This window comes from Tyto alba, unplaced genomic scaffold, assembly GCF_018691265.1.
Source record: "Tyto alba isolate M040663 unplaced genomic scaffold, T.alba_DEE_v4.0 Super-Scaffold_22, whole genome shotgun sequence".
In the NCBI taxonomy this organism is placed as follows: Eukaryota; Metazoa; Chordata; class Aves; order Strigiformes; family Tytonidae; genus Tyto; species Tyto alba.
Window position 1 is genome coordinate 20,637,859 of NW_024881296.1, and position 23,036 is coordinate 20,660,894.

The 23,036-nt window shown below is 37.7% G+C and overlaps 1 protein-coding gene across 1 annotated transcript; it reads left to right on the forward strand.

Annotated features, from left to right (window-relative positions):
• The first annotated feature begins 1,464 nt into the window (after positions 1–1,464).
• Positions 1,465–22,312, forward strand: TAB2 (TGF-beta activated kinase 1 (MAP3K7) binding protein 2). Its single transcript, XM_009964259.3, has 6 exons — positions 1,465–1,654; positions 6,982–8,494; positions 15,724–15,884; positions 16,554–16,647; positions 17,972–18,052; positions 20,251–22,312. The coding sequence occupies exons 1-6, from the start codon at positions 1,553–1,555 to the stop codon at positions 20,394–20,396; spliced, it is 2,097 nt and encodes a 698-aa protein (XP_009962561.2). The 5' UTR covers positions 1,465–1,552; the 3' UTR covers positions 20,397–22,312.
• The last annotated feature ends 724 nt before the right edge of the window (positions 22,313–23,036 follow it).

Sequence of the window (23,036 nt, forward strand, 5' to 3'; positions counted from 1 at the left end):
TGTTCAGTGGTCCTGGAATAGTATTATGCCTGTCTTGTCAACTCCACTGAAAATTATGTGCTTTGTGTTTTCCCATCAATTCTTTGCAGGTTTTTCTCCATCTTTTCAGTCTAAAGATAAATTGTAGTGCTGTGCTACGTTACATTTTAATCACAAGTGGTGTTAATTCACTAGAAAATTGTGATTAATGCTTCTCAATTAACTTGCCACTAGTCCCCTTTTAGTGCATAGAAGTGTAGAAACACAGGCACCTAGGTTCACTGACAACGTGAGTGTGCCCCTGGGATTGTTGAGAAAGAGCTGGGGTTGACAGGATCCAGGGCACAGCAGCTACTGGTGTCGGCTGGTGGTGGAGGCAGTTCTGTGCTGAGGGTTGCCCTGAGTCAGCACATGGGCTGGTAGTGTGTGCTCAGTGAGAGGCAAAGAAAAGCAAAACAGGTAGGGGAGGTAGAGAAGGAGAGGAGAAAGGGATTAAGGAATTAAGTTGATGGAGATGCTTGAAGAAGATTTGCTAATTTAAGAGGTAAATTAATGTTGGAGTTGACTATTTTGGCGTTTTTATAAGCCAGTGTGTTGGGTTTGTGTGTGTGGTGGGGTTTTGGTAGCAGGGGAGGGGGCTACAGAGGTGGCCCCTGTGAGAAGCTTCTCGAAGCTCCCCTGGCTCCAAGTCAGACACATTTATTTGTAATAGTAGTTTATATGAAGAAGATACCATTCCATTGCTTAACACATAGGTGCATTCTTTCAAGCTTAATTGGCAGAATTTCTTCTTAGTAAAAGCCTCTGCAGCTCATATGGCCAGGACGGATAATTTGTATAAACATGTTGATTGGATGATTGTGATGTAATCTTATTATAATTCTTCATCATTTCCTTCATAGGAGAAACAATTAGTTGAAGTAACTGGAATTGTTATAGGATTATTTCCTTCTAATCATAATCTCAGAATATTTAAGTATGTTGGGTGGAAAACAAGTAGACAGTTCCTCATAAATCCTGGAATTTAGAAACACTGAACACAATATCCTGACTGTAAACAATAGCACTAATGATGAAGGTAACAGTGTAGGTACATTGTCTTCCTATTTTTGGTGTGGACTATATGTTTACTTGTGTTTTAAATAAGTAAAAATGCTGCTCTTCAAACAATGGATTTTAGTAGTTTGATAAATCAAGTAATTTTTTTGTTAATATATTTTTTAATGTCTATATAAAAAGCGAGATAGAAAGAAACTGATCAAATGTGTCTACAAATTGGCAATTTTCAAGGTTATGAGTATGTGAAGGACAGTTAGCCAGAGATGATATGTGGGAAAACATTGACATAAAAAAGACAGACTTGTATTTCATAATTGGAAAGGGGGTATGTTTGTGTGTTGGGGTCTTTTGGGGTGGATTTTCGTTGTTTTTTGTGCCTGTGAAGTGCCTGCTTTCAGTGTCTTAATGCTTTCCTTCCTCTTCCAGAAAATGCTGGGACAGAAGAGATGAGTACTCCTTCCATTAAGGCCTAAAACTGCCTGTTGAAAAACAATCCTGACCAGGCAATATACGAATGGCCCAAGGAAGCCAGCAAATTGATATTCAGGTTTTACATGACCTGCGACAGAAGTTTCCTGAGGTACCTGAAGGTGTTGTATCCAGATGCATGTTACAGGTCAGTGTTCTGTTAATGGCTGTATGAGTAAGCAGTGTTGCTTATTTTAAGCATTATATATGGGTGTCTCCTTTGAAAGCAGATTTTTTTCTATTTTCCTTTTTGAGCGAGACAAATATACAGAGCCAATTTATTTGTTGTATAGCAAGAGAAGTGTTAAATTGGCCTCTCTTTTTTTTCCATGTCTAATCAGCCGTGGCCCAAGGTAAACCAGCCTGTGAATCAGTGTGTGCATGGAGACTACCATCTTGCCAGTCAGTATGTTCATGCCTTTTGGCCATCTCAGGAGCCAGAACTAACTGTGGCAAAAGGAGGGATGCAAAGCCAACTTGAGTCCAGCAGTGCTATAAAGGTTGTTTTGTTGGGTGGGTTTTTTTTGTTTGTTTGTTTTGTTCTGTTTTTGTTTTTTTTTTTTTTTTTTTTTAATTACTATTTTGATTTGAGGGTCCGGGCAGGTTCAGAAGCAACTTTGCTACCTGTTCTCCATCAGGCCTCAAGGTAATTAGTGGGATTAGCGGGCCCTTTCCTGTGTGCAGGTTGGCACCACGATTTTCCACTCCCAGCTCCCTTGGCCTGCTGCAGCAGGGAGCCTGGGAGTGCAGTGTGGGCTCACACCAGTTCTCCCAGTCAGCCTGAATCAGGCAGGACTAGGTGAAGGTAGCCTAGTATCGGCTGTGTTAGAGCTGAGTGGGTGTGGTGCACTAGTGTGCTTCCGTCCAGTGCTTCCCAGGGCTTTGGCTGCCAGATGGGCTTTGTTTGCTTTGTTGGAGCTGTGGAGTCCATGCTGCTATCTGTTTTTTTTTTTATTGAGCTTGGAAGTAAAAAAGCATTTTTGTCTGGTACTGCAGTTAGTACGAAGGTTTATATCGTCAATTTCTTCAGCTATCTGTTTTCTATACTGCCACTATAAGAATACTTAAATGCCCATATTTTGTATCAACTTCTGCTCTATACCATCATGTTAGTTACTTAAGCAGATAAATTAATATGCCCATCCAAATCTGACATAAGGACACCTGAATGCCTAGAGTTAACAAATGCTGGTGGACTGACTTAACAAAGTTGCTTAAACATGTTTGCTTTGCGTTTTCCAGTGGTCCTGAAGCATCCATACTGATTGGATTTTTTTTCATTATCTAAAGTATTTAACCTTTGAATAGTCTGGATAATCAGACAATTGTCTGAATATTCGTACTGATCATCAGTATACACAACTTGATCAGAAAAAAAATGGGTCATGAGTTCCAAGCAGCTAGCTGTCTCTGGACTATGGCTAGGATATCTATGGTTATGATTCAACATTCTTTATTTCATAATTGTTTGTCTTTATGTATTTTTATTTATACAATACGTATATGTGTATATGTAGTCACACACATGCATCCAAACACAGTGTTTGTTCTGTTGTGAGTAGAAGTGTGACTGTGCCAATTTAATGTTCATAATTTCAAGACTTTATCATGACCCTCCATACTGGAGTAAGAGGCTGTGAAAAGTGCAGTTCCTTGAGAGAATTGTTTTTCATTTGCAAAAGGGCAAAATTCTGCTTGGGGCTTACGAGTTTTCAAGCTTTCCCCAACCTTTTCTCTCTAATTATTTAGCTGAAGAGGGAAACTGAACCAGGCTATAAATTGACTATATTTGTTTTTAGGGTTGTACACCACCATTTTTATGTTAGTTCTCTGTAGGACCAATCTAATTCTTATATTACAAGTACAGTTTTGTTCTTCAAACATGAGAACTGCTTGTTGATCAAGGTCAACGGATTTGACAGAGTGAATGCATCAGTAATCACCTTTTGCATGTAATTCTTCATAAATTTAAAAGCTAGTGCTTGGCTCTTGAAAGACTCAGCAGTCTTCATAACATTGAATACAGTGGATTGGGGTTTTTTTATACAAAAGAGCCTTATAACTGTGGAGAAAAGATACTGTATATCCCATACTTTCACAGAGATGTGGGAGAAGGATTTATATTTTGGGGGAGTGTTTAGGTCAACTTTCATAAGATCTTTCAAAAATTCTGTAGGGTAATTAATGTTTCATATGTGCAATATTGCTACCTTTTTGTTGTTAACTGAGAACTTCTAAGACTCACCACACAATCCTGTCATGTTGGTAGCTCTGAAATTTCATGAGCTCTGATTTCTCTGATCAGGGGGGCTTAGGAGCAGGATATTGTGGTTTTCTTTTTGTTATTAAAAAAAAGCCTCACATGACTTTAAACCTACAAATTTTGTACTTGGACTGGCGGTAATGATTGGAAAGCAGAATTTGAGAGTACTTTTGCATATGCTTGCAGTACTACTGGAACAGTGTGTGAATCCGAAGATCTGCCTTCTTGTAGTAGAGCATAGTGGAAGGAATTTCCAATAAATGCATTAACTATGATTTAGGTAAGAGATAAGTACTTCAGGACATTATCAGAAATGGTCCATAAGAAATGGTGCGTTGGCCTTGCCCCCACAGTACCTGATGGGCAAGCACCATGTGTCAGGGTGAAGTTGTCTTTAAACTAGAAAGTATAAGATACCCCAGGAGTAAAAGAGTTTAAGCAGTTATGTGGTTTACAATTGTATTGACAAGAGGCTTTTATAACAAGAAAAGTGTCATCAAATCACTGTGAAAACTGTACAGGTACTTCAGTCCTCTTTGAATTTTTTTTTTTTTTTTTAGTCAATTTCAGCTTGTTTTTAAAAGAATGTTTATAGCATTATATGTTTATAATGAAAAAATTAAGGAAAAACAGACTATGCAAATGTCTTGAGGTAAATAGCCTGCTATTGAAATATCTAAACAACATCTAGTATACTAAAAACAGAGGACCACCAGAAATCTAATGAGATCAAACTTAACCCTGTGTAATCAAGGGAGTAAAAAGTTTTATTGCTTTCTTGGGCTGACAGCACTGAACGTTCCTGAAAAGTTTTGCATCCCTCCATTCTTCCCAACAAGCCTTCTGCATTCAGCTCTCCCCTTCTCCTCATTTGAAGGAGTCACTGCAGTGTCCCCAGTCTGCGGACATTGACCCCTTTCGTTCTTTTTTGTGCCTGGAGCATTCTGTAACTACCTGCTCCTCAAGTCTACTCCTCTCCTCCCTTCCTCATTTCCCTCCAACATTCTTATTCTTTCTTTTTTTTTTTTCTTTCTCTTTCAGGGTGCCAACATTTTAAACTCAATTGGGACATGGGCAGAGCTAAGATGAGGGGTATTGTTTTGCTGGAATATGCTCAGTTCTGCCATCAACCGGTTCTCTGATCTATAAAGAGCTAGAAGCGGTTGAAACTCTGCCTCTGCCAGCCAGAAGATGCCAGGGGTTCCATGTGCCCCCGTTTCCCCTTTGTGTTCTCCAATTTGCTCATTGACGTCACTGAAATTTTGGAACTGATTGGATGTGGTCTTAAAAAAAGAAAATAAAAATTGTCCAAAGAAATGCATTCAAGCTGAATGTAAGGGCCTTGCAAGCTTGGCCTGTTCCTTTTTGGTTTGGTATTTTTGGCCTTTCTGTTAATAATTTTAATTAAGTTCATGCAAAATCTGCCTTTAAGATCTTTCTAGCTTGTTTTTCTGTGGCATCCTATCTCTTCCCTTTTTCTGGCTGCCTTTTCTCCATTGCAACAAAACCAAGGCTATTGTTCTTATCTTTTCTTACCCACTGATCTGTCCATGTGCAAGTCCTTTCTTCACTACTAACTCCATTTGATTACTTTGTCTTCTGGTGCCTGTTCCGAACTAGAGCCGATACGCATACCATCAATTTAACCCATTTTTATATCAAGACTTTTCTGCAGCAATCCTTATATACAGCTGGCTATTTAGATAGCCTTTAGGGAGTTGTGTTATTTTAAAATGTTTTGTGTCTGAGGGTTGTTGTTTTTTTGGGAGTTTTTTTGTTTGGTTGGGTGTTTTTTTAGGAATTCAGAAGTGCATCTGGCCTATATGAACATATAGTTTTGGTTTTATGGGTGTTTAGCCTTGTCTCTCTCCCACTTCTGTTATGTCTGTCCTTTTTCCTTTTTTTTTTTTTTTTTGTAAATCTGTAAAGTAGAGACAGTCTTGTTATGTCTGCACAACACTGACCTCTCATCCTAGTTGAAGAATGAGAACTACTGTCTGCTAATTTAAGAAAAAGAACTTGATACAAAGCATGTAGCATGGATAAATTTCTCTTGCTTGTGTTATTCTTTAACTGATAACGATACTGCTTGGCATATGCAATTTTTTTTTTCCTTGATCGTATACATTCTTTCTAGTAACTGTTTCTGTGTGCTGGATGAATTTGACACCTATTTAGTTTTAATAACATCTGGGCCTCAACAGGTGCTCTTCTGGCTGAAAGTATTAACCTTTATTTCTTGGAAGTTGGGGTAGGGGGGGAGTTCTGTAAGGAAGATGATATCAAAAAAGCACAATATTAAGAAATCATGCCACTGATGCATGTTCACTCTTTTCTAAAAATCCCTATGGAAACTAAATTGGAAAGATCCATGTACAATATTACTAAACATGGAGAAAGAGAAGAAGGATTAGCAGTTTGCTTCTGAAATGTTCTTAAAAAACAAATTAGCCAGGTTATAGGTTTTGTTCTAAGTTATCCTATTAAGGTTTTATAAAGTAATTTTGTACAAATGCAAGTATTTAAACGCTTTGCAAACAGTGGTTTAAAATGAAATTACAAATGTCCCCTGGGTTTTCCATTAGTAGTTTCATCTTGGAAAAAAAAGTAATCCTGCTATAGTTGTATAAACTGAATTTTTATATTCTGAAGTCATGTACAACTCCTTGGGTCAGCATGTTTCTTCTCTGCATAAGATTCACTATCCATTTTCAGCAGGAGGTAATGCGTAACTGATACTGAAATGTTTGGGAAAGCATTTAAAATAAACGTGTATTTTGATTTTTGTTTTTAAGTTATTAACCAATAATATTCAGGTGCTGTGAATCAATTCCTTCTGTCATTTTCCCCCCTCAAGCCAGAGACTTGGTCATTGCTGAAGATTGTTCTGACACGGAGAAGGAATAGCAAAAGTAGTCATCCCAGGTGTATCATACTGCATGCTGTTAGCTTGTCAAGGTCCAAGATCTCCTTGTCATTACTTCAGCAGCAATGCAGCCCTCTGCCCTTGGTGCCAGTGACTGAGTTGCTGTTCTCAAAATAGTAAGCTTCACATGCAAGCCCCTTACGCATGTGTAGCAGCTATGTGAGCCAATCACCTAAAGCTTTCTGTTTGGTGCTACATTGTTAATTTTTCAATTATGATTGGATGCATAGATATCTGTGTGACAGTATTTTATCAGTAATGTCAAACTTTCATCTGTCTTTTATAGAATAACAATAATTTGGATGCCTGTTGTGCAGTTCTCTCTCAGGAGAGCACAAAGTACCTCTACGGTGAAGGAGACCTAGGTTTTTCGGATGATTCTGGGATTCCTGGACTACGAAATCACATGACATCTCTTAATTTGGATTTGCAGTCACAGAATGTGTATCACCATGGAAGAGAAGGAAGTAGAATGAATGGAAGTAGGACTCTAGCTCATAGCGTTAGTGATGGACACCTTCAAACCAGTCAGTCCAACAATGAACTGTTTCAGCAGGAACCACAGACAGCACCTGCGCAAGTTCCACAAGGATTTAATGTCTTTGGGATGGCTAATACAGTTAGTACTTCTAATCCAGGGCAGCATCTTGGATTTCACCTAGGCAGCAAAGGAGTATCTAATTTGTCTCAACAAACACCCAGATTCAACCCCATTATGGTAACTTTAGCCCCAAATATTCAGCCTGGTCGCAATACCCCTACATCTTTGCACATACATGGTGTACCTCCTCCTGTACTTAACAGTCCGCAGGGAAATTCTATCTATATTAGGCCTTACATCACAGCTCCTAGTGGTACTGCTCGACAGACACAGCAGCAGCCGGGCTGGGCATCTCAGTTTAATCCCATGCACCCTCAGCAAGTCTACCAGCCTTCACAGCCAAGTCCCTGGACTACTCTTCCTACATCCAGTACTACGCCACATACCTCATCGCAACACTCAACGCAGCCAAATCAGCAAGGCCACCAGACTTCTCATGTCTATATGCCTATCAGTTCTCCTACTACTCCACAAGCACCTATGATTCATTCATCTGGTAGCTCACAGTCCTCTGCTCATAGCCAATACAACATTCAGAATATATCCACAGGACCTCGCAAAAACCAAATTGAAATCAAACTTGAACCACCACAGAGAAACAGTTCTTCTAAGTTGCGTTCAACTGGCCCTCGCACCTCCACTACCCCCTCTTCCCTCAACAGCCAGACATTGAGTAGAAGTCAACCCACTGTTTACATATCAGCCAGTCCTCCAAATACTGATGAAGTGATCACACGCGGTCAGCCCAAGGTCTACATTTCAGCAAATGCCACAACAGGAGATGATCAAGTTGTGCGGAACCAGCCCACGCTTTTCATATCAACAAATCCTGGAGTATCTACCACTTCTAGGAATATGTCTGGTCAAGTAAGCATGGGTCCTGCATTTATTCATCACCATCCACCCAAGAGTCGAGCAGTGGGCAACAGCACCACTGCAACCTCTCCTCGAGTGGTGGTTACGCAGCCTAACACAAAATATACTTTTAAAATTACAGTTTCTCCAAATAAGCCCCCTGCAGTTTCCCCAGGGGTAGTGTCCCCAACCTTTGAACCTACAAACCTTCTAAACCTTCCTGATCACTATGTTGAACCAGAGGGTATCCAGCATCTTACTGACCCTGTTTTAGCACATGTGGATAGGATCAGTGATGCACGGAAATTGAGTATGGGATCTGATGATGCTGCCTACACGCAAGGTAATATTCTTAATATAAATAGTAGAGATTGCAACCAGGTTGTCGGTTCAGTATGTAGATTACAAAACAGGAAAGAGTGGATAACTTTTGTGATGTTAATACAGTATCTTCAACTTTAGCGTTCATGAGCATTTCCTAAATAAATAAAAAAGCTTTATGAGCAAATCCTAGATGGTGAAGACGTGTAACTGAATACTTGGAGATAATTCTTCTGCTGATAATTCTTAAGCTGATATGTTAACTATTTAATGAAATAGTCATAACGACTTGGTTTTTATGTTGTTCTGAAGGAAACATCTATGGTTGTTCAATTTGTCCTAACAATTTAAAGATACAAGCCTACTGGCAGATTTTTAAATCAATTGAGATACTGTTTCCATTGGATAACATTCCCATTTTTTTCTTCTTGAGTGAAGCAAGAAGCAGACTTCAAAAGCAATTAGTGGGACGAAGTGTTGGCCTCCTAATGTGTGACTGACAATAAAATGCTTAAAGTCTTGATACTTCTGTTATAAAATATAAGAAGGAACACCACACCAAAGAAAGCTATTTTAAAGGATCAGTGCTAATGGGAGGGTAAAACTTTAAAATATGTGATAGAACCCAACCTGTTAATCTTTTTCTTCTGTTTCTATGTTTTTGCATGCTTTTATTACCAACATGGTTTATTAACCTTCCTGTGGCCTTTTTGTATAAAGATGTTGAATGAGTCTTAAGATATCTAAGCAGTATTCAGGATAGGTTGTCAAAATAATTTCTCTTTGACCTCATTGGTCCTCCTTGGACTTAGTAAACAATTCAGCATTTAAAAAAAAAAAAATTGCTCCATGACTGCTCTAAACATTCTTCAGATAAATTTAGCCATTTTGCTTTGTGTAAGTAAGCAGAGTGATGAGGACACTGGAAACCTGGTCTGCATCTGGAGTACTGTAGTAATGAAGTAGATCAAAACTGGTTATAGCTTGTGCACTACTTCTGGATGTAATTATATCTTTCAGAGAATAATCCATCCTAACTCAAGTGTCTAAAGGCTATGTGTCAAAACCCCAAAAAATAATCATCCTAGACTGTCTCTTACAATCAATGAAAAGTTAACTTCTGAAAATGATTCATCTCTATATAAGCAAAACAAATTGCCCTCCAGAAATATTATTCCATTTCCTTACTCTGAAGGGAGACTTGGCTCACTGTTTTAGTCCCAGAAGACTTTAGATACCCAGGAATTAAGCCTCGAAATCTTGTCCTTAGGCTCTGAATATTCTTCTAGATCATTAACTTGCTTCCCAAGCATTCTGCGTTTTAGATACTTGCTGGGGAAGGGTGTCCCTTTCTCCTGTTCTGCCTTTCTGAGGGGACTGACTTCTAAAAGTTCTAGCTCTTCGTCTCTTCATCCCTGTTAGTGATGGCTACTGTAACCTGACTTCCTGCACAGTCTCTGCAGGCTGTGCATGTCAGCATCCCATTTCTCAGGCTGAGGCAAGCTCGTGATGCCCATTTCTGCTGTGGAGCCTAGAGTTCAAAAGCACTGTCTGGCTTATACCTGCTGCGAAGCCCAGTTGTTCCTGAAGCCAAGACATAGACACATTTTTTAGATTAAGTGTGGATGCATGATGTGGGCTGGTGCAGCTTTAAGGATCTTGAGAAAACACCATCCTGTGTCCTTTGCTAGTTCATACAAAGTACATTCATGCTTCTGAGGTTCTTTCCATTCAGAAGTGTTTGGGATTTCTGGCATGTGTTGCTCCATTTCTGCTGCAGTAAGTCCAGTCTTTTATTTTTTTTTGTTATTTAATCTTTGGAAAGTTGACAAGTGTGTGATAAACTGACTTGTATGATCTTCATATCTAGAAGTCTTAATTCTTGCTTTTAAACTTGAATCTTTTACTTAGGTGGATTTTTTTTTTTTTCCTGTTACATACCAAAAAGTATTTGAGTTACTTGATGCTTTCTGCTGTGAGGCCATGTTCTAAGCTGCTTATAATTTAGTCAAACTGTGCAAAAAACCTTCCATGCTAGGTGCTTGTCTCATTTTAATTTTAGCCAGAACGGATGAGTAGTTTCTCTGGCCATGATTAGAGAAAAATGTATTTTCATCAGCTTTTCCATTTCTCCCCAGAATGCTCCTTATCTTGGCAGGGAGAACTGAAACTGGCTTGAGGTAGAAGGAATGTGGAAGGTGGAGTTGCTTTGGTGTGAAAGGAGATTTCCTTTACTTTGTTCCAGTGAAATATATTAATATGCACGGTCCAACCCAGGAGAATAGAAGGTGTGTTGGACCTATCTGCAAGTGCTGCTGCCTGCCACCTGAGGAGCTTTACTTCAGTTAGGGTGTGTGTAGGCACTCCAGTCTCTTTCCGTGATTAAATTTCTAGTTTTCCTCCCAGGCAAATCACAGTGGGTAGTATAAGGCTGCCACAGATCTCTCTCTGTTTTGCTGCCAGAACTGGAGGATATATGATGTGAAAAGGAGTAGGGTATTGCTCAGGTAAAATCAGTGTAATTATCCTGGAATGCTAGGGTGTATCTCCACCACTGACTTCGTGATGCTGAGAAACCCACTGTCACCATACTTTTCAGAAGTGGTTGCTAATTGATGTTTCTTATTTTCTGGGATTCCAGTTTGAGATACTGTTGACTTGCTTGTGGAAATGTTGAGAGCATTCATCCGCTACTGAAGTCAATAAGAATTAATAATGTTATGAGAAAAGTAATGCTAGATGCATGCCCAAAAGGACATCCAAAAGACAATGCATTTTTATGCTAATTACTTAATATCAGTTCTGTCTGTGTACAGGAGTATCAGTTTCCATTACTTAGCAGAGATTTAAATTTATAATATAATTCATTTTATTAATAAAAAGTAATTACCTGAGATTTCAATATATAATATACTTTAGTATAAAGTGTCTTATGGATTAAAAACAGTGAAATCCTGTTAGAAACTGAAAATTCTGTACTCAAGAAATGTTTATGATGTACACTCACTATGCATGCAGTTGTTTAGCCTTACTATTCAACATACAACTGTTTAATAGTTGCTCTTTATATGTGTAGCTTTCCATCTGTATAATGGGCAGGCATTCCATCAAGAAAATGCATAATTGTGTAATGAAATCTTGAAGTTGATGTTTTCATACCAGGAATCTTAAATCCCTTAGTTCAATACTACTTGGCTTTTGACTGTCTGACTTTTTCATATTATTTTTTTAACTTTGCGAGGGGAATGGTATGCATAGTTAGAGGTAATCATTGGTACTATCAGTATGTATGTAGATGTATGTTTACTTAGCAATTTTTGCCACTGTGTTTTTAATATAGGTATGTTAACTGAAAAACTAGTTTAGTAACTTGATATTTTGCACAGTTCTTTCTTCAGTTTCTTGGAGCTTTTTTAAATTTTCAAAAAGAAAAGAAGCTGCAGGAAACAAATTTCTTAAAATCCTAACCAGTCTTTGTAGATGTTAAAAAAAGAAAAAAAAAAAAAAAAGACTTGAATGAGATACAGCTGTGCCTCATGCTCCAAGGGGCCCTAAGCCCATTATATCATGAGATTTTAGAAAAAAATACAAACTTATATTTGGCTCTGTATATCAGGCCCCACTCTGGAGTGACTTTTTTTTTTTTAATTAAATGAAAAAAGTATTGGAAAGGGAGAACAAAAAAAAAAAAAATACAGTGTGACCTGTTGAAATTGCATATTAAATGCATAGTAAATAGCTCTATTTTCTGCAGCTTCAAATACAGATTTTGAAAATGTGCACAAACATAAGTGTGTGCTGAGAATTTCATGAACCTACTGGCAGAGTAATTGTATTCTCATAATTCCCTTTTCCTCCGTGTTTGCCAAACTAAGAAATTTCAGAAATGCATAGGTCTTTAGAATAGTATGAAATCTTTATGTTCCTAGGTTAGCTTTTTTCTTAGAAACACAATAACAAAAGACACTCTAAAGCAGTAATTGTTTAAAATTCAGATTCACAGAGGCTTTGAGAAAACAATTATGCATACATTTTCAAACTTACAAGTATATTCAGTACCTGTTTGAGTAGGTCTCTAGGAAAGAAGTGAACTTTTGTCCTCCAGACTCTCATGCACCCTGTAATTACAATGATTTACAACCCTTTTGTGGAGAATGTGCGCTTTGGATGTCAAAGGAAACAGTGGCATCTGCCATAGCATTGAACTGTACTGTTCTTGCCAGTCTGCTTAATGTGAACATGCCGAAGTTGAAAAAATTGAATGTGCATCGGACCCTTTTTGCACATAATTAGGAAGTTGAGCAGGAAACCTACCCTGGTTGTGGTACAGTAGTGATGAGTCAAGGAGGCAATCTTTGTACTTCTTTTGCTAGGATTACAGTAGATAGCTTCTTTTTAAGGATGTCTGAATAAACAAGCACAAGCCTGAGGCTTTCTGACTTGTGCTCCAGGTTAGTCTATGCAAACTTAGCTGTGCCAGTGTTGCCTGCATGGGCGGAATCCCCTTCCTGCAAGAAGCAGTGGATTGTCAAAAGACCATTAAATATCTCCTTGTGGACAGTGTAAACTAGATCTAGTAGATGGATTGCTTAGATTGAGATGCACGGCAGTTTTTTATTAATGTTTTCAGTTGCTCTGATCAACACTAGAGGGAGCTGAATACTTAAATTGCTGTTTTCCGTTAATAAATACTGCAGTGGGATATGGGGAGATTTTTGTCTTCCCCGCCCCATTTTTTTCTACAGCTGCCAAATTGGTATTTAAGCAAAATTACCAAATTCTATATGAAAGTCACCACTTAAACCACTGTCTTGCCAGTCCTTTATCCGAGTTTTTAGAATAGTAGACACTAAGCAGAGCAATATCAAGTGATTCTTCTTCTTTAATCATAATGGTAATTTTGTAATGAGTGTGTGTTAAAATCTTTTGGGATTTGAAATTGTAAAATGGTGAAGTTGTCACAAAGCTGCGAGGAGAATAAATTGGATCATGTCTGGAAAGTGATGTGAAAATAGAAGAGCATGTAATAGTGCTGTGGGCATCCATCAGTGCCTCTTGCTCCCTGTGTGGTTCCATAATGACAGCTTAATTACTAAACCACAGGAGTGGGAGAACATTGAAATGAGGAGTTGTGGTTTTTTTCCCTTTACAAGAGTAGCTTAAAAAAAAAGGGGGGGGAGGAAGGAGGAAGGGTAGGGCAGGACAAAGTCCTCTAGAGATGTAGTCTTGCTCATAGTCTTACTCTTCAGTCAGTGCTGTGCTGTATGTCCCAGAGATACGCTGGCAGCACTCTTCCTCGCTTCCCACATGCAGCGTTCTGGCTGCTCACCAGCAGCCTGCATCCATAGTTTTGACAGGTCTGAGGAGTTCTGGGTCTGGTCGGTGGAGCACAGCTGTGTTGCTGCAGGTCAGGTACCAATAACCTGGGCTTCGAGGAGTTGCCCCACAGTAACACCAAGGCAGTGAAAATAGAATAGATTATCTAAAAATAGAAATAAAGTGTAGAAGGAAGAAGGGCATGTACTCTCCCTGCAAGAACAGAGGCAAAGTAGTCCTTGATTTCCTTTCTTTTGTAGTTGCAGCTACATTTGCAACTCCTGGAGTTCATAAACGGGAAGAAGTTCCTTCAGCTCTTTCTAAAAGGCTTTTCAGGACAGAGGCTCTCTTTTGAGACTACTTACTGGATGATTCTGAATCTTCAACAAAAATTTGGGGATTTCAGTTACTCTGTTTTCTTATTACATATGAGCACAGCTGCAATTTAACTATAGTGTGACTACTGGCTACCCCAAATAAAGGTGCCCATTTATGCAAACATCTCCAAATTGAACAAAAACAACCATAAGCTTAAGCAGCTTTGTCAGTTCAGTATTCTTTGAACACGTGTGACTCAGAAGAGTAGGCTGAATCTCAGTATGGCCTTGCAGTTCTGTAATGCTTTTACAAAAATAGTTTGGCATGGTTCCTCCTTTTGAAAAACCTCTGGGAGGCAGAATATGATGTATGAATAAATGAACCAGCAGGAATTGCAGCAGAGTGCAGTTCTGCTTGCCGAAGGTGTGGAAAGTTTCGTCTTTTTGATGTGCTATTTCTTCTTCTGCTACTGTTCGGGAAACCTAACCAACAAAATTTAAGTGCTTCTAATTTTTTGGTACCTGAAGAAATCATGGGGAATTAAACATCACATTCCAGTCAGAGTTTTGCTTAAACACTTTCAGGCACATTCAATATTTTTAAAACACCTTGTTATTGCTACTTTTTTACAATCTCCACAGTGCTATAACAGTATCCATAGACTGTGAAGCTGATCCCAGTTTTTATCAATTAGTAATTTAATGGGTGAATGAATAGCTGTGCAGAAGTTGAAGTGATGGTTGAGTTTCTTTAATGACATACTTTTTATTGTTATAGAAGGTGATTATTGCTCTGAGCAGTGTTATCTGCTTGTGTGGTGATATTTAATAGTATACCTACCTTTAGTGAAATAAACTCTTTAAATTGTATTAATTTGATTATGTCTTCTGCTACTTATGTTCTTTATAGTTTTAAAAAGCTGTGGTTTAAATAACTTCATCATTTCTAAATTAGGTCTTCTCATGCCATTTTTCTTCACAAATAGTAAACAGTGTTAGAAATTAGAAAATGAACTAATGGTTCTGCACCATAGTTTAGAGCTAAAATGACATACAATCCAGCCTCTGTGATAAATGAAATTGATGTTTGCCAGCAGTATTGCTTTGGAGTACTTTCTGGTTTAGTTTCATTTGGTGTCTCCTGCTATGACAAGAACACTGGATTATGTTCCAGTCCAAATAGCAAAGTCAAAATCTTGATGTTTAGCATACATAGTGCTCTGTATTGCAGCAATGTCTCTGAAATCCTCTTCGTGCTATCTGTTTTACGATGGTTGGGCTGAATACAATACAAGGAAACATTTGTTGGTTTCTGGTAGTCGTTGTAGATTGGTTGGGTTCTTGAAAAAGATTTTTACAGATAACAGCTAAATTTTGCATGGTCATCTGTTACACTGTATGACTTTTTCATTGTATTTGCTTGTTGTCTGTGACTTATTTGTGCTGTTTTAAAAAATACAAAACTTTGTCTTATGGCAGAGATTTTCTTGAGAATGAAAAAGCAATCTGTAGCAATGTTTTTGTCTATTTTCCCAAAAGAATGCTAACTTTCATCTTTATCTGACATTACCATGTGAAGGATAATAAAGTAGATAAAATGGGACTTTATGTATTGCAGCTTTACTGGTACACCAGAAGGCCAGGATGGAGCGACTTCAACGAGAACTTGAGATTCAAAAGAAAAAGTTGGATAAACTAAAATCAGAGGTCAATGAAATGGAGAATAATCTAACACGAAGGCGCCTGAAAAGATCGAATTCTGTTTCCCAAATTCCATCAGTAAGTTGAAACGTCTGTAGGCTATAAACCTAAACCACAAGTGTGGTCCGTCACAGAAAGCTAAAGGAACAGTTGCTCATATATTGACAACATACTACTGACAGGCAGTATAGCTAGAATTAAACTGGTAAACAGTGTAGTTTAAAGACTAAATACCACCTTATTTAACCACAAACTTTCAGTTCACTAATTGCTTTGTGAAGTGTTGCTTTTAAAGGAAGTCACAAATGGTTTGACCTGGTAGACCTTCCAGATGTTCTTAAAGGCATAATCACCTAACATTTCAGACCACCACTTAATACTCATACTGCTTTCCACACAAAGTATCTTTTGGTCTTCATGCATATATACCAATCGCAGAGAAACTTATTAATGCACCAGTTTTCAGTGTCAGAAGATCAGCCATTGATCGGGTGGCCCTTTGGCTGTGTCCTGACCACAGACTGGAGCTGTTAATTCAGCTCTGAAGTCTGATGAGAGAGAGTTCAGTGGGTCTGAAAGCTTTTTGTAAGATTATACTTGAATTAAAAGAAAAGTCATTATACAGGAACATAATCTTTTTTTTTAATCTTCATCTCTGAAATAACTAAATGCTATCTACCTGTGTATGAACGATAACTGATAACAAAATGGGAAAATTTAGTCTAACAGGCAGATTTATTTTTTCAGCTGGAAGAAATGCAACAGTTAAGAAGTTGCAACAGACAGCTGCAGATAGACATAGATTGCCTAACCAAAGAGATTGATCTTTTTCAAGCAAGAGGTACAGTATGTCTTAGTACATCAGCAACTGTAAATGTTGGTATTTTTTTTTTCCTTTCTTCTTTCACTGTCTGCATGTATCAAAAGTGTTATTATAAATGATGGGTATACATACTACTTGCAAAAACATCACATTAGTTTGAGTAAAACCCTGGAAGTAATTGTCTTCTAAGCCTGTTGTTTTTGTTGGCTTTATGATTTTCCTAATTCCATGGTCATTCCTATTTCATACTTGGCTAAGAAGAGAGAAACTTGTGATGCCATTTAATAAATGGGGGGAGGGGAAATCTGGTTATTTGAGTATCAAAGAAGCAGAAGTTTTCTAAATGATACAGCCATATGTGTCCATCTCTCTCTTGTCTCTCACTTCTTCTGTCTTGTATTCAGCCTCTCAAGTTAGAAAATATAAAGTACAGTTGTAACTTCCAGTGTACTCTCCTTCCAGTTTCCTCGTCTGCAGGGACACAGCCTTGGTCATGAGGTTGAAATTGAGACAGCTAAGCCAATTCAAGAGCTGCCAACAAGAGGTCCCTTTCTCTTCCTGCTTCCCTCTCTTGCCACTTAGTGTGCTCTGGCTCTGTTTTAGCTTTTTAGACTGTTTGCAGAGCTGATTCTGCTCACTAGCCAAGCAAAAAATGTTGTATTGCTGGAAAAGTTTGCTACAGCTGATGTGAGGGAGAGGCACGGGAAGGGAGAACTGAGATGGTGAGACAGAAGGGACTAATGCTTTCCACTTTCAACAGCAGCAAGCTGTTAAATCAGTTCCATCATGAGCAGTGTAGTTTCTCCTTCAGAAAATGTACCTGCAGATAAGGAGAAGGTAGACAGGTATACTGAATGTAATGGTGCACTAAAAACTTGACCTTAAATAGATTATTTAAATTGCATGTGATTTTGTATCTGTTGCAGTAAATTAGAGTTAGGAGTTCTTTTAAGTATTAAATATAAGCATATATAATATACTGCATAGTAGATGGCACATCTCTTTCAGTATAGTCAAAATCTAGAAAAAACTTCAGATAAAATATGCTAATAAAATGATGTTAAATATTTAAGAGTGACAGAAAAAAATACATTTAAGGAGCTTGGTCTGCTGGATTCTGTTTCTGACTTTATATTGCATATTTTGGGCAATAAGTTTCTTCAAGTGTATTGCTGACATCACTAATATGTCACATGGGTCTGTATTGACACCTTCATATAAAAGGTGGTAAGTGAATAATAGTACTGTTTCAGAATTACTGCCAAAAATCCTGATATGCTTTCCTATCCAAGTTTATTTTTAAAACTGCTGTATTTTTTCTTTTTTGTTTTATTATTTTTAGGACCACATTTTAATCCCAGTGCTATTCATAATTTTTACGATAATATTGGATTTCTTGGTCCAGTGCCACCAAAACCCAAAGGTACTGTACTAATAAAATTTGGATTTTATACTAATATCTGGTTTGCATCTAATATCAAGCTCTATCCTATGAATCTAGTTTAAATGTTGATTATGGAGTAAATTACTTCAAAAGCATACAAACCTTGCATTTTATCTGTATTGGCAGTAAATATGCTTCTGTTTATTCTCGTTTCCTCTCTATTCATACATTCAGGAAAGAGAAGTATATTAAATGGGGTATGTTTAAAGATGGATATTTTGGGAGGTGGTTTAAATAAATGGAAGCGTCCCATCTTTTGTTAAAAATGAACATGAGATACATTGCATAGGTATGAGTGAAGCTCACTTGGATGAGTTCGTCATTGTACTTGGTGAAGAGTGGATTTATTTATATGCTATAATAACTGAATTTGGTTACCCTGACTGGACTTCCTGGCTACTGCAGAATTTGTATTTAACAATTTACATAAAAGCCTCTTCTGACTATTGTTAAATGTAGTTTTAGATAGCTGGAAGAGGAAAGGAATGCTGCCCAGTAGGGCAGTCCATATTACTGAATTCCTTAGTCTCAAACATTCTGCTTGTCATTAAGTTTTGCACACTACTTATTTTTTTTCCCTAATAGGGTGTCCAACAAAACTGAGTAATTACCTCCTCTGTGTTACATAAAGCAGAGAATTAAATTGTTTGCAACAGCATCATACTGTGACCTATAGTCAGACAACCAAATGAAATAGATAATCTGCTAATGTTTCTGTGCAGTCTTTCTGTCTGGGAAGTTTTCCACGTAATATTTATATAGGGGGGTGTGTGTGTGATTGGCCCTTGTAGAGTGCAGTAACTGTTGTTACAGAATCTCATTTTAGGATTTCTGAACATTCTGTATTTCAGAATGGTCTAGATAAATTGGATTAATTGTTCTCCAGACTGCTTGTAACTTTTCCAAACTGATACTGTTCTTCATGCTGTATAAGGATTTTTTTTTATCCTTCATTATCCAAGCTGTTAGTGAAAATACTGTATAAAGTTAAATCCAAATACAGTCTTATTAGACATATTTTACAGCTGAACCATGAAGAATTTATCAGAACTTGTCAGTTACATAGTTCCCTTTATAGTAAATAAAAACTAACCTATCAAAGAAGAAAATTAAAATTCATTTTCTGTGACTAGTTGTTAACATTTGCATTGACTCATTTTCTAGGAACTCACAAATTTAAGTGTTTAATAATTTGGTACAACCTATCTTGAAAATGCAAAGTTAAGCCTGACTGGTTATAAACCTCTGAAGTCACTCTTATTCTTTCTTTTTTGCTTTCTTTTTTAAAAAGTATCACTGCTGTATCTTAGCCCTTCATTAACTTTAATTTTCAGTTCATTTTATTTCAAATTTCAATTTAACTATGATGTGGGCTGTGACTTAAACCAGAATTACTACTGTTCACAAAAGAATGAAAAATTATTGGTTTTGCAGTTGTGATCAGTAGTATTGTGCTTCCTGAAGCTGTTGCTGTCATGTTGCAGCAGTTGCAATTGGCTAGTTGCTAATGAGGTGTTCTCCAGTTGAGATAATTGGCTAAAAGACTCGTGCCTAAACCAAGAACCCTTAACTTGAAAAGTCACTCTTCTCTTTTCATCCTTTTCATCTCTTTTCTCATTTAAAATCATTAAAAGCTGTGGTCTAGCACATCATGCAAAAAGATGCACTTGTATACTTGGGAGGCTTGCTCTGTAGCATGATAGAGCTATGTATTGATTTTCCTTTAGTGTATCTGACTGCTTATCTGGTTTGGGGAAGATACGCATTCTGGGGTCAGAATGTTAATATGTCAGAAGTTTACAGAGCACTTATTCCTTGTCATAATGAATTAGACCGTTCAATAGCTCAGACTTCTAAACCTTGTGCATGTTTCCCGTGCTGATTAATTTATAAATTTTATCTTCTCTTCATGCCACAGCTTTGAACTGATACCAGAAGGGAAGAAAGCAAAGTGAAGGGATGGGGAACTTGCTTTTTATAGTTTCACCTTGTGCCATTTGGCTGACTTACAATCAAGCTGTAGTCAAGGGGGTGGTAAAAAGCTGCCTCTGTCACTTGTAACTGTGCTGTTCTGAGAGAACAAGATAGTTCTTAGTTGCTGAAAAAAAATCATCTCAAAATTCTTTCCATGCTGTTCTTGGTTAGTAACTGCTTATCTTATCTCTTTCATGTCACAGATCAGAGGTCCATTGTGAAAACACCAAAGACTGTTCCAGACACAGATGAAGATGAGGGAGCTCAGTGGAGTTGTACTGCCTGTACTTTTTTAAATCATCCGGCCTTAAATCGCTGTGAACAGTGTGAAATGCCCAGGCATTTCTGAGCCAACGGGCCCATTACCTTTTGTAAAACCATAGCAAACGTACAAGGAACTATCCAATCATTGAGGGGCAAAAAAAGCATTTATGCATAGGATTTTGTAAAATTGAAGGTGTGACGAGATGGTGTTTTGCTAAAACGTTAAATGTCAGCCCACAGAGCTAGGAATACCTCAGTGTTGTGTCACAGGCAGTTGAACTTGATTGGCTGAAAGGTAATCTGCTGAAAGACTCAGTTGCCAGCTGCCTAAACCATGTACAGTATTACCAGTATCCCAGTAACACACACCGTGTTCAGTGCCTGGGTGTTGTCCATCCTCTTCTCTGCCCCGATGTCACTACTGAATTTTGACAGGGGAAAAGGAATAGAGTGCTAGCGTTTTTGCTTTCAGAGCTTTCAGTGAAACACTACATGCACAGAGGAAATCTAAAAGGAACAAGGTTTAACTATTTAAACTGTTTGCTGCCACATAGTGCCTTTGATAAAGGGAAGAACTTCACAAGTCAGTGGTACTCTTTGCCTTGTCTTCCCTGAAAACATCTCTGTGAAGCCAGAAATCAGTACAATCACATCTAAAGATGAAAAGGAAAAACTGCATGCGTTGTCTGTACAATACACACAGTGAAATACCCCAAAGCTTTTCCTACTGTACATAGCTCTAGAGCCTGCTTTAAGTGATTTCTTTTCTTCACCTTTATTATTTTCTTGTACTTCTGTATGTATAGTGTAATAGTCTTTTTGTTAACTTTCTTTTTTTTCCCCTTTAAGTGAATAAGCACGATCATGTCCCTTTTTTTAAGCTTTTATCTGAGAGAAGCAATGCCTTAAAATAAGAGCATTAATAAGAAACTATGCACAAAATAGCTTTCCTCTGCTCAATCTGTACATTGCTCTTGTAAATGCTGATGATCTGTGAAGACCTGCAGATGCAGCGTGGTAAAAATGCAGGAAAAGTTGGAAGAGTTATGCATATAGTTCACTCTGTACACTGAGTTTTACGGTGGGTGACACAAGGTAGCATTTTGTCTGGCATGAGGAAACTATACTAAGAAACTTTCAACCCACCAACAGATCAGCATCCGATTTAAGCTTGCTTCATCTGCTGGGTATCTTGCAGACTCCTGAAGAGAGATTCATTGGGGAAGTACATACAGTGCCAAAATCAACAGCAGCAGCATCGTACAGCTTTGTTCAAGGACTTTAAATGCTTTCCTGTTTTGGCAGCCAGTTTCTAAACCTGACTTTGTGGTGAAGTCTCATATTTATAGAAAACAAGGATAGCAATATTTAGGACAACTGAAATAAAGGCTGGAAAAGAGAAATCAAACAGACTTGAACACTGAAGCAACCTCAAGCATCTCTTTATTTTGATTATCTTTTTTTTTTTTTAAGGAAAATATTCACATGATCGGGGATGTATGTAACCAAGATCAAGAAAGTGGAATTCCAGTACAGTATGCATGAAAGACGGCACGCAAAAGAATTATGTAGCAGCACTTAGCGTGAGGCTGGAGGGAGTGCTAACAATGTAGCAAGAGACAAAGTAGACTGTCACCCACTGTAAACATTTGCCAGTGGACACTTTTATTAGGAGTTTTACAAGTGATCTATGTGAATGCACAGAAGCCTTTGTTTTGAAGGCTTTGCATTTTTTTATGTGGGAAGAAAATGCCAATCCCAGGTAATTAGGCAGTAGACCCAAAGCACTTGCATTCAATGCATTTTGTTTATAAAATGAGGCCTTGTTTTTCAGCTTCATCTGCAGTTCTATGTGAAGATTGACAAATCAGTTTTTACCTGTTTATTAATAAAACCTAATTTGGATATCTTGAGTTGATGGTTTTGTGATTTAGCTGGGTAAACTGCCTTTGTAACAGATAAGTTATTTATAAAAATTAAAAAAAAAAAATTATATTCTAATGTTTGGTTTTGTGATTTGTTTGCTTTTTCCATGCTGTGAAGCAACAGAATGTTCAACAGAACAATAAGCATTAACAGTGTTAGAAGTAGCTGATTTCTTATGACCAGAGGTTTTATTTAAGCCTTTGTTTTGTTGAATCTTGTGTCTTTCCTCCCATGTATTATTCTGTTTAATTCTAATTCAGTAAGTGTAAGGAATGCATTCCGTGAAGCTGCACTGACAAGATTGTGTCCTGACCAAAGAACCATTCACTTATTCATAAAGTAATAAGCTAGACATGGGCCCTTTTTATTTCATGCTTTAAGGGTTTATCATTTTAAAAATATTTTTCGAATTCAAAATGGGCAACCATTTTGTACAAAGTAATAGATGATAAACTTTGTGTACTGTTAATGTAAACACAGTTTAAGGATTAATATGGTTAAACTGTATTTTGGTGCTATGTATATTATAGTGCTATGAGATGTGGAGTGTTCCTGGACATGTCTTTCCCACTTGGACCTTGTCTAGACAGAGATTTAGTACGTGGAGTTGTGCTTTCCTGAGACACGGTGATGCCATGTAAAAGCCCTTCAGGAGGCATCTATAAACAGATGAACTACAGATCCAGCAAAAAACATTCCTTAACAGGGATTGATCAACTGGAGTGTCTTAATGTGCTGTATGAAAAATAGTGTTTGGAATGAGGAAGGCAGCTGTATTTAAAAAGCAAACAACAAACTC